We start from the raw sequence: 11,948 nt of genomic DNA on the forward strand, positions 1-11,948 counted from the left end.
AATGAAGAAACATCTGACTTTGCTGTGGATGGTCTTAAACAAGTTATGGCTGTCAAGAGCCGTGTGGTGCTGCCTTATCTGGTGCCAAAGGTACAATTGGAAACAAATTCTAAACTTCAGAGCTGTGCTTTTTCTTCTGCTTGCTGCCAGCTTTCTTTGGACTGGTATGCCAAAAGGAAGAGCACAGCTTGAAATTTTCTTCTTATTTTTATGCTCAAAACATTGTCAGTTGGGTCGTGATGCATTTATACTTGGAAATTTGTCATGTTGTTGGTGAAGTGAGATTCCTTCTGAAAAGACTTTCTGCTTGTCTCGTTTTTTCTAGCTGACTACTCCCCCTGTGAACACCCGTGTGCTAGCTTTCCTCTCATCAGTGGCAGGGGACGCTCTGACACGGCACTTGAGTGTCATCCTGCCTGCTATGATGTCTGCGCTGAAGGAGAAGCTGGGGACCAGTGAAGAGCAGTTGGCAAGTAGCATGGCTCAGCTCTTTGTTGTGACAGGTTGCCTGAAGATAGAGCTTTGGGTTTACTTCCCAGCACAGAGTCTGTGTTCTCTAGATTCACAGATTGCATGTTTTAATTCAGTCCATTAGCTGCTTCAGGATGAGTCTTTTTGCCTGGTGGCATATTGTGAGTTGAAAAACGTATGCTTTGCAGATCTATTTGTATCCATATAAAAGTCTCTTTGGCCTGCAACAAGATACAGTTCTCAGTTTAGTTATCCTTGGAGAACTGCCAGAGTGTCTAGTTAACTTGGTATTTATTCTTGGTACAGAAGACAGAGATTAAAGGGCTGAAGGGAGGAAATCTCCTGTTTTGCATGCAGAGCTCCTGTACTGCATTCTGAAACATCTGGTGTTTGGACTCCAGAGAACATCCTGGAGTTGTGACTGCAGATAGACATGTACATAAATTAATGACTTAGGGATGCTAGTGACAAGAGTCCTGTTGTCTGTCTGCTGTAGATGCCCATTAGCTCAGGTTCTAGCCCCAAGCCTGCCTGGACAGCTCTAATGTGCCCACAGGTGTGCTTGCAATTACTGTTACGATGCACAGTGTTAAACTACCCGAATCAGAAAAATGTTTTCTGACAGGACCTGCAGTCTCTGGTGGGTGAATAAGTTGGAGGAGATCGAGCTATTCTAGTTTTTGTAAATTAGCTCTTCTGCAGCTGGAAGGTGACCTGTGCAGCAATCAATTTAGCAGAGTTTGGTCACTCGTTAAACGTTGAGAATTGGTTGTGTACCTGTCTGCTCCAGGACTGGATCGAGCCTGTAATGGCGATGTGACCAGCTGTTTTAAGGAGAGGAGAAATGGTTAGCAAGTGTGATGTTGTAGTATTCCAGAGATTATTATCAAGAGATAATGCTTTGGATTATATGGGGAAACCTGGGGTTAAATCTAGCTTTGTTCTAGTTGAGAGTTAACATGAAGTTAATTTGGACTTTTTAGGAAATGGCAAACTGCCAGTCTGTGATTCTGTCTGTGGAAGATGACGCTGGACAAAGAATTATAATTGAAGATCTGCTGGAAGCTACACGTAGCCCTGAGCTGGGAATGAGACAGGCAGCAGCTGTCATTCTGAATATCTACTGCTCCAAGACAAAAGCAGACTACACTGGTCATCTCAAGAGCTTGGTTTCAGGCTTGATACGTCTGTTTAATGACACCAACCCTGTAGTTCTGAATGAAAGCTGGGATGCACTTAATTCCATCACCAAGGTGAGAAGCAGCTTGAAAAGGTTACAGTGGTAAGGAGAAAATAGAAATAGCTGGTAAAGTACTGCCTAAATTGAACCTTCTGTTTTGGTTGTAACCTACGTTTACATTTGCAAATGCTGGAAAGATTTGAGAGTTGTAAGATGAGCTTGACTTCAGCTTTGTGAGCGAGGAGGCAGGACACAGGTGTCTTCCCTCGACACACCTGAGGAGAATTTACAAAGAATAGCTGCTAGCCGTGTTGCCTCATCGTTGTCTCTCTCCTGCAGAAATTGGATGCTGGGAACCAGCTTGCTCTCATTGAGGACCTGCACAGGGATATCCGAATTGTAGGGAATGAGGCCAAAGGCGAGCATGTGCCGGGATTCTGTATTCCTAAGAAGGTAAAGGATCAGAATGAGCATGGACTCATCATAGCCACCATGCCCCACCTCTAGGGGAACTGATTGATGTGACTTGGCAGCTATTAGGAGCAGTGACTGTTGGGGCATTCCAAACCTGTACGTTGGAGAGACTTTCTGTAGGTTACTGCTGCTCTTGAGTTACCCTACAGAAGACTCCTTTTGTAACAGGATCTTTGACAATCCTGTTATGCATGTAAGTCATGGTTGCTGGCTGCTTTTTGTGGGGGAGTAATGCTGGACTTCTGTGCCAAATTTCTCTGGTTTAAAAATTCCCTGAGCCGCCACCACTTTTCTCATAGCAACTGGCTTAGTAAGGCATAGAGGCATGAAATCAAACCAAATAAAAGTAGCTCTGTAAATGTGGAAGGAGGCGGCTGAAGGTCAACAGGAAATCTAGAGACACTCTTCAAGTTTGTGCATCTGGTGTATAATAGGAGCAAAAATAAGAGATAGAATCATAGAATACCAGGTTGGAAGGGACCACAAGGATCATTCAGTCCAACCTCTCAAGGTAAAAGTCTTGTTTAAATGAGATGAGTCAGCACCCTGTCAAGCTGACTCTTATAACTGACCAGTGTAGGGGAATTTGCCACTTGCCCTGGGAGATTGTTCCCATGTCTGATTGATCTCGTGGTAAAAAAATTTCTTGTGGAGTTCAATCGGAATCTCTCCAGAAGCAACTTCTGTCCATTCTTGTATTACTAGATGTATTTTTTTGCATCTTGGCTTCAAAGCTTTCTTATCTGGTTTTCATGACAGGGAGTGACTTCCATACTCTTGGTTCTGCGAGAAGGTGTTTTAACCGGTAATCCAGAGCAGAAGGAGGAGGCAGCAAAGGCCTTAGGGCTGGTTATCAAGCTGACTTCTGCTGAAGCTCTTAAACCATCTGTGGTGAGCATTACTGGGCCACTTATTCGGATCTTGGGAGATCGGTTCAGCTGGAATGTCAAGGTGGCTCTGCTTGAAACACTAAGCCTTCTTCTAGCTAAGGTAAGATTCAAAGTTTGTGAACATTTCCCATGGTAACCTTCAGAAATAGCTGTTGCTGTTTGTGTAAATACAGCTAGGATGGCTGCTGCTGGGGATTTGGTATTTAGGACTGGCACCCTAACGATTGTGTTCTTCCAGCAGCTTCTGGCCTACCAAAAAAGCCTCCAGTGCTTCCTTTTCTGGACCTCACAGAAATATTACAGAAATATTGCTTAATGCTGAGAACGCTTTCAAATTCTTAAAAACTGCCACGTAATTAATTTCTCATCTGTGTCCACCATTTCTGTGAAATGTTAAGTCCAAAGACGATCATCTGATGTATTTGAACTGAGCTGAGCTTTTATTTAGTGCTCTGTATACAAGAGACTGTTCATGGTGGTGTACAGTCTTTCCACAACGCTACCCTTGTATTTCAGTATAAAAAAAATAAGATTAGATTTAGAAATGGATAAAAGTTGCATGGTAAAATACTGTTTCGTGTTTCTCTTATTTCAGTAATGTGTTAGATCTGAATAAGGGCTATTTGTGATAATGAACTGCTGTAGCAGAGGTCATGCTCTTTTCAGGCTTTGTTTTCTAGCCACTGTTTCAGACTTGACTGCACCACTTTCCCTTCTTTCATCTCTGCTGTAGGTTGAGATTGCCCTGAAACCATTTTTGCCCCAATTGCAAACAACCTTCACCAAAGCTCTGCAAGACTCAAACCGTGCTGTTCGCCTCAAAGCTGCTGATGCTCTCGGTAAACTCATTGTCATCCATGTAAAAGTGGATCCTCTCTTCACTGAGTTACTGAATGGCATTCGTTCCAGTGATGACTCTGCCATCAGGTGAGCCGTACAGGATATCTCAGACCTTACTGCTTCTTCAGGATGAAAGAAAGGACTGGGACGAATGAACAAACTATTACAGCTGTTTGTGTAGATTTTTTTTTCCTCCCCTTAATTCTGAGAGCAACGTTTACTTATTAGTGAAAGCAGCTGACTGTTAACCAGGGGTTGTGAAATAAAGAATGTGGATGATGGGGGCTTCTGGATTGTGACAGTGTGTCAGGGGAAGCATTGCTTGATATCTGCCTGGTTCTCTCTCCTGCGTAACCCCAGCAACTCACTGCAGCCCACTTTTAAATACAAGACTGTCTCAACTGTCAGTCTGACCTGTAGAAATGCAACTGTTCTTGTATCCTAAGTGTAAAAATCCCTAAGAATTAACTTCCTGATCTGAGGATTTTTTAAAAATGTTTGGCTAGTCAGAAAATATTTACAGAATCACAGACTGATGGGGATAGGAAGGGACCTCTGAAGATCACCCAGTCCAGCTCCCTGCCAGAGCAGGATCACCCAGACCAGGTCACACAGGAACACGTCCAGGCGGGTTTTGAATGTGTCCAGAGAAGGAGACTCCACAACCTCTCTGGGCAGCCTGGTCCAGGGATCTGGTACCCTCACAGTGAAGAAGTTCTTCCTTATGTTTGAGACTCCTGTGTTCCAGTTCGTGACCATTGTCCCTTGTCCTGTTGCTGGGCACAGCCTACAGGAGTCTGGTCCCATCCTCCTGATCCCCACTCTTTAGATACTGATGAGCATTAATGAGGTTCCCCCTCAGTCTCCTCTTCTCCAGGCTAAATAGACCCAGCTCCCTCAACCTTTCCTCATATAGGAGATAATTGTAAGAGACAGAGTACACAAATGTGGAAATACTCTACCATGGAGTTTTCAGTAGTGCAGAGAGAGTATCAGTCACCTAAACTGTCAGGTATATTTGTATAATTGCTGTGAAACAAACTCTTGGAGAGCTCAATTTGTTCTTTAGGGTAAGGGGAGAAGCATTGTCTGACTGTTGTGATCACTTCTAGGGACACCATGCTGCAAGCTCTGCGGTTCGTAACACGAGGAGCCGGTGCAAAAGTAGATGCTGCAATTAGGAAGAATATCAGCACGGTGCTTCTAGGGATGCTGGGACACGACGAGGTACTGCTTCAGCCAGCTGCAAGGGATTTCTGCTGTAGACAGTCTTCGTCTTAAATTTAAAATCTGAACTTTTGAACAGAATTATTTTCTCATAAAACTTCTGGGGGAAATTGCTAATGACAGAGTGGAAAGAAACTTCCATAAAGAACTATGTGGTGGGGCATTACTGAACTGAATGTGGTCTATAAAACTGATCTCGTTAGAGCCTTGTGGTGTGCTAGCTGAGAGCCGGGTGCAAGTATAGAGATGCCGAGCCAGTCACTGGGAACTTGGAAAATCTGTGAGTTTAATGTTTCCTTAGTAACTGCGTATGTGGGGTTGACCTGCAGCTCCTCACCAGTGTGGCTGAGGCAGCTCTGAAGTCAGGATTTGCTTTTTATCTTGGGGTATTGCAGGTTTTCTCCATGTGCCCATACGTGTGTTTGTGGGTTCTCAGGGGGGTTTTGTCATTTAGTGTGAAAAAATTTTCATATAATGGCACATTCTTCTCCAATGAACAAGAAGCTAAGTTTAATACAGGGTTTCCTGTATATATAGCAACAGTATCATCTACAAGATTAAAATTATGCATCTAGTGATTTTTTTCCTTATGTCTTAATCTGTGCAACATAGACATGCAACTGCTGACAAGCTTGAAATACAGAAATGGAAAAATTCCCCCTGGGTTGTTGCTTTCGGGGTGGAGAGGAGCAGTGGTGGGATGGTAACATCAGCAAGCCAAAACACAAAAGCCTGGAAGTTTTAAATAAAAAGTACTGTGAGTTGACCACAGAGAGAAGCTCATCTGCAGATGGCTAGAAGTAAAGCTTACGTTTTAGACAGTAAACCTAAACTTAAGGTCCTAAACCTAAACTTAAGGTTCACTAAGTCTTGAGAACACATGTTTTAAAACATTCACTTTCATATTTATGTTTTTTCCATTTAACAAATCAGAATTTGTCAGGTCTGTAATTCTTCAGTCTCTGCTGGCTTTTTTGACTGTAGATTTGGCCTTAAGTTCCATTATGCGCAAGAAACTGTGAACTGACAGAAATCCATAGGCAGTAGGAGTGAAATACTACTAGCAATATTTATTTCCTCCTTCTCTTTTTATTTCTTGTCATCTTCTGTCACTTGCTCTTCTTGCTGCTTATCTCAGAGGTGTGTTGAACCCAACTGGTGTTACTCTTTCCTCCCTTTCCTGGTTAGGATGCCACCCGCATGGCCTCAGCTGGCTGCTTAGCAGAACTGTGTGCATTTCTGTCGGAAGAGGAGCTCGGCACCGTTCTCCACCAGCACTTGCTGGGTAAGTGAAGCTGTCTGTGGTGACTGGAACTGAGTCTGAAAGCAGGGCAGACACCTTGTTAGGCACTGGTGCAGGAAAGTTGTGTGGCTAATTAATTAGGTTCCTCCTCTTGGAAGGAAGAGGCATGGCTGAGTGATTGCTAGTGCTGACACAGAGGGTGGGAGGTGCCATGGATGTTCAGGCAGGGTGGATGGGAGGGCCATTCCACCTCTTTTGATGACACATTGATCTCGGATTGGCTTGTGCTAATCGCAGAGCACATCTGGTGGCTCCAGATGCCTTTAGAGAATTTGTCTCCAAGTTAGACAAAGGCATAGTGGCTGGGAGTGCTATGGGATCAGTCTCCTCTATGGGATTAAAAAGAGAATCAGCTGGTTTCAAATTCCAGATGACTTTTACAGCTTTATTAAGAGGATCAAAGCTTGTGTAATTCCAATGCCAAGCTCCTTCATGCACTAAGTGATGTGGGACTGACTGCATGTGACTGACACCAGAAGAATCTGGGTTGAACAGTACACTCACTTGTTTGTGCCTGGTTTCCGCATCTGCCCAGGTGTTCCTGTCTGGTAGCGGTGTTGTGTTCCAGCACTGTTTGTATGGCTTTAGGGAGGAGTGCAGGAAGCAAGGCATTGCTTTAGATGCAGCCTATTATTTCATTTTATGGAAGTGAATTGACAAACTGCCAAAAGCTTTCTTGGATGAGGAGGAATGGATAGCAGGAGCCTTGCTATTGTTCCTTTCTGTCCTTTGCAGCAGATGTCTCTGGCATTGACTGGATGGTGAGACACGGACGAAGCCTGGCTCTCTCTGTGGCCGTGAATGTTGCTCCTAGCCGGCTGTGCTCCCCCAAATACTACAACAGCGTTCAGGAGATGATCCTCAGCAACGCCACTGCTGACAGGGTAGGTGCTACAGCAGTGGGCGAGCTCTGCTGCAAGAACGTGTTGGCAGTTTGAAAAGGTGTGCAGGTTCTCTGGGTTACCAGACAACGGAACAAAAATCCTCAAGTACAATCTGAGGATGCTCCCTTGACTATGCAGCTTTATTGTAAATTACACAACTGTTCTGATTCTCTTTGAGTTTTCTGTGGAGATGCAGATTAAATAGTCTTCATCTGCAAAGCGGCATTCATTGGGAGTGAATCACACTTCTGTTTCCCTATTAATCATTCATGAGCCAGATTTACAAGAAGTGCAAATATTTCATTTTATGAGGCAGATTTTAAATAAGGCTGAATTAATAATTTGGTGTAGGGACCTTAGGGGCTCTGTGGGGCCTTCCACCTTCTTCCATGTGGCTTATAGTCAAATTATGACTTTTTTCCATCATGTTGCCCAGTAACATTAACCCAGTGTTTACCTGCTTTTCATGCTATGGTGTTTTGGCAAGCTGTCCTTAGCCTTCCACAGCAGCTCACCAGTCCGTGTGACCATGAGCCCAATTATGCAGGCTGTTGAACTGTGCTGTATTAATACCAATTTTTCTCTTTGTTGCAGATTCCCATTGCAGTTAGTGGCATCAGAGGGATGGGCTTTCTTATGAAATACCACATGGAAGAAGGAGGGAACCTGCCTCCAAAGCTTTCCAACCTCTTCATAAAGGTAAGACTTTTTATGAGAACTATCTGGTGTGGTCTTCTGGGATCTGAAACTCTGAGCTAGCTTTTCTCTACCAAATTTCCGCATGGTAACCCAGAATGAAAACTGAAAGCTTGGTTGCCTGATCTTGGGAATCTCTAAATCCTCCGATGCTAGGACACCTGGGTACATCCTTTCTTTTGAGGAAAGTACAGGCAGAATCACTTTACTGGACTGGAATTTGACTTTTGATCTTTCTGTGGTAAACTTCGGTTTTGATTCTTACGCATCGCTTTCTTTCCTCTGCAGTAAAAAACAGCTGGCAGAGTGGGCGGGAGTTGTCAGTTTTTTAAGGTTTTAAGGTTGCTAAAGGTCAAAGGGCCTTTGTTCAAAATGCATCAAATACCAACTCTTACCTTACCGAGTTTTGCCGCAGTACTTTTTGACTTCCACAAAAAAGACCGAGATAAAAGAGTATTGAAGCTAACACCCTTCACCCTTTCTTCAGTTCATATCTATTTAGAGAATTACCTCCAAATTTCTTTCTTTCCTGGTTTTGGTGTGGTGGTGGTTTGTGCCCCCCCTCCCCATGAACGTATCCCTCACAGCAGACAGGATCTGAATTTTTAACATTAGAGCCTCAGGATGTTTTTAATGTCTTAGGACACGGGGGAAGACAGAGTGAGAGGGGTCGTGCTAGAGCAGGAGAGCTCTTTTTATATGTCTGTAATCTTTACTGTAAATAAACATGTGTTACATTTTAAGGTCTTACATTTATTTTCGGTTTATTTGAAAAACAACCAAAGGTGCAAGTTGACACGATGCAGGTCCATTCCTCAGACTTCTTGTTTGAAATTCTACAGTTATGTACTAACTTGTATCATAGTATTGTATTAAAATACAAAATAAGTATCACAATTGTCACAGTACCTTTCTCACAGTATTAATAGTGCAGTTCACATTCAGGTGTTAGCTTTTGGTGTCTTAAATGTCTTGAGATTAAATAAAAAATACAAAGCTCTAGGGTTTTAAAATTTATTTTAAAATGCAATGCGCTGTTGAAATGCACCTTATACCCCAACCAGAGATTGACTTGGCTGTTGCTGCTGACCAAGTGTGTTTCACAGAGGTGCCGACACCATCAGCTTTGCTGCACTTTAGTGGTCATTGTCATTTCCTGAGACAGTTCAGCGAAGCATGTGACCCTGTTGCCAACCACATTTTCAGAAGTTTCCTTTTGAAAAAGTGTCTTGTTTTTAAGGTTTGATCTTCTCTGTTACAGTTTAGTCAAATCTGTGGATAACAGGTTTGTCTCTTGTGTACCTGTGAGTTGAAAAGTGCTTGCTTTTCTTGTTATAAATACTTAAATTAGAAGGAAAAAAAAGATAAATTACTACTTTAAATATCTCTGCGTGGTATGTCTGAATTAAAGTCCATCTTTGTTTCCTTCAGTGTCTCCAGAACTCGTCCAGTGACATCAAGTTAGTTGCAGAAAAGATGATTTGGTGGGCAAATAAAAACCATCTTCCCTCACTGGATCCTCAGACAATTAAACCAATTCTCAAAGCACTTCTGGACAACACAAAAGACAAAAACACCAGTGTGAGAGCCTACAGTGACCAAGCCATTGTCAATCTGCTGAAGATGAGAGCAGGTGAAGAAGTGCTTGAGGTATGAGACAGAAGGAAATGTAATCATCGGTGGAAGGCTGTGTCACGTTGTGTATGGTTGAGTTGTGCCTGGAGCCCCAGAATGTGCTGGCGGTCTCTTACGACATGGATGGAGTTGGCCACTCCTATTTGCATTTAAGCCTTCTTTGGTATTCTTGTGCTGAGCCTTGAAGAAATAAGCAGTACTGGTACTGTACAACCTGACAGTGCAGTAATACTGACATCAAGGTATTTAACATGCGTCCCGTGTTGAACATAGCAGGCTTGCTTTCAAAATGCCTTATGCCTTTACTGTGCTGTGGTTACCTTACCTAGAACTGCTCATTTATTGCTTCTGTCACTTCTGTAATCCTGCTTCAGCATCAGTGGTGCTAGAGAGAGCATTTTGGGATGGACTACTTTGGACATCCATTTCCAGACCTCTTTTCTAAATCTTTGTTGCTTTTGGATAGTTCCCATGTCTGGAATCATCAAACCAGATGAAGGAATTTGGTACATTACAAAGATTGCAGAGAAATACGGCTTGTGAGGCACTGACATTTGTTCTCGTTTTGACTGGTACATCATAAGGAATTGGTAACTGGTGTTCTCTTCCTTCCACAGTCGGTTTCCAAGATCCTGGATGCTGCCAGCTTGGAGCTTCTCAACGAAAGCTGCAGGAGGTCTCTGAAGAAGCTGGCTGGCCAGGCCGACTCTGATGAACAGATAGACGACACTATACTGACGTGATAATAAAGCTCCAGAAGACAAGAGAACACTGAACCAACCGCTGCATCAGCATTTCAACTCAAACAGCTACTTTAAATGTTTTCATTTTTGAAAATGTTAATTCTGATGGGATTTCATGAAAAGGACTCCCAGAGAGTATTTTAGTATCGAATATGCCAGAATAGCCTTAATTAGACCCACATTAGCTGAAAATTGAAAATTTGGTCCCCTTTTTGAAACAGATGTACTAACCAATACTAGTAAATTGTGGCCAATTGTGAGATGTGGCTAGTGCACATCAGGCTTAAACTCTGGTGACACCTATTTCCTTTCCAGGGTCTGTGCAAAAACTCCAGTACTGGGAGTATTGTTGGCCTTTTCCACGGACCCCGGGAAGCTGGAATAGAACTCGGTGGAAGTTAAAGTGTATTGTTTTTGTGTACTGCTAACTTGCTGCTTGTGACGGTTCTAAAGACTGAAAATCCCTGTAAAACAAAGTATTTAAAATAGCCTTAGAAATCACAGATGCGAAAGGGGATTAAATGCAGTCTGTTTAAAGAAGGAACATTTAATAAAGGCTCTGACTTTGATCCTTCTGGTGTAAACTGTTCTTTTTACAATTCATTTGTCAACAAACTTATACTGTGATTTACTTCTTGGACCTGCTTTTTCTAGGGCATTCAGTTTGCTGTGATCTATAAAAACTTTTTGCAAAACTGAGGCAAGCTAGGGTTTAAAACCAAGCCAAGACTGACATTTAATGAAATTTATAAGTAATTACTCCTATTAATTCCCAAACTATTTTTGACTGCAGACAGCTTTTTAGTTATTCAACTTGTGAAAAGTCTTCTATTTTTATGTCTTCAAAGGCTTCACAAGATACTTGGCACTTCCAACATACAGATTATTTTTTTTTGTGGAGTTGTACTGCTCCAGTAAAGCACTATTTTATTTTACCTGGCCATTTATACATCTTTAAAAAAAAATTTAATTTGCTAATACCTTTTACACCACTTGATGGAAATAGCAAAACTCTTGTTGCAGAATACGAATTTTTAGAAGGAAAAAATGAGCTTTTCATTCCATGTAGGCTAATAGGCTTATTTGTCTATGTAGGACCTCATCTAATTTACAGAACTGCACAGAAGCTGCTTGCACCTGAGAAGCCAGAGCATTAAGATTTGTTGTTACAAATGGGTGGGTGGTGCGTGGGGGGGAAATCTTCCTGGCACATCACTCTGGATGGCTCAAACCACGATGAAGGGAGACCACCACAATACCACACAGCATAAAATTTGAGAGCACGTGTAACTGCACAGGAACACACACTCTGCTACAACTCATTTGCTGATGGCTACAGCAGTTGCAGCACATGGAAAACATTTTATCTTCACCATGCTAATACCTGAACCAGCAAGATACAAGCTTGAGTAAGAAGTTGGCAGTGCTGTGCTTTGTTCTGGTCAAAAGTACAAGAACCTGTCAAAATGGTCTTGATGTTACATCAGCTCCCAAGCCTGTGGTATAGGCTCCTGGCAACAGATTTGCTGTGGAATACTGTTGGAAGGGACTTGGGAAAGTCAGCTAATTCACCCCTAACCCAAGATAGGCTCAGCTCCTGCTGAA

The 11,948-nt window shown here is 42.7% G+C and overlaps 1 protein-coding gene across 1 annotated transcript in view; it reads left to right on the top strand.

The window, feature by feature from the left end:
- GCN1L1 (GCN1 general control of amino-acid synthesis 1-like 1 (yeast)) overlaps window positions 1–10,927 on the top strand; it is a gene marked incomplete at its 5' end in the record, with an annotated part of 42,158 nt that extends 31,231 nt beyond the window's left edge. Inside the window, 12 exons of the mRNA XM_010183616.1 lie at window positions 1–90; window positions 326–469; window positions 1,455–1,724; window positions 1,991–2,104; window positions 2,885–3,115; window positions 3,749–3,942; window positions 4,968–5,082; window positions 6,271–6,367; window positions 7,121–7,269; window positions 7,864–7,968; window positions 9,397–9,615; window positions 10,218–10,927. The exon at window positions 1–90 is cut by the window's left edge and continues 4 nt beyond it. Of these exons, the coding sequence (XP_010181918.1) occupies window positions 1–90; window positions 326–469; window positions 1,455–1,724; window positions 1,991–2,104; window positions 2,885–3,115; window positions 3,749–3,942; window positions 4,968–5,082; window positions 6,271–6,367; window positions 7,121–7,269; window positions 7,864–7,968; window positions 9,397–9,615; window positions 10,218–10,343 (1,854 nt within the window). The remainder of the gene's footprint in view (window positions 91–325; window positions 470–1,454; window positions 1,725–1,990; window positions 2,105–2,884; window positions 3,116–3,748; window positions 3,943–4,967; window positions 5,083–6,270; window positions 6,368–7,120; window positions 7,270–7,863; window positions 7,969–9,396; window positions 9,616–10,217) is intronic.
- Between the last annotated feature and the right edge of the window lie 1,021 nt (window positions 10,928–11,948).

This window comes from Mesitornis unicolor, unplaced genomic scaffold, assembly GCF_000695765.1.
Source record: "Mesitornis unicolor isolate BGI_N332 unplaced genomic scaffold, ASM69576v1 scaffold8664, whole genome shotgun sequence".
NCBI classification, from domain to species: Eukaryota; Metazoa; Chordata; class Aves; order Mesitornithiformes; family Mesitornithidae; genus Mesitornis; species Mesitornis unicolor.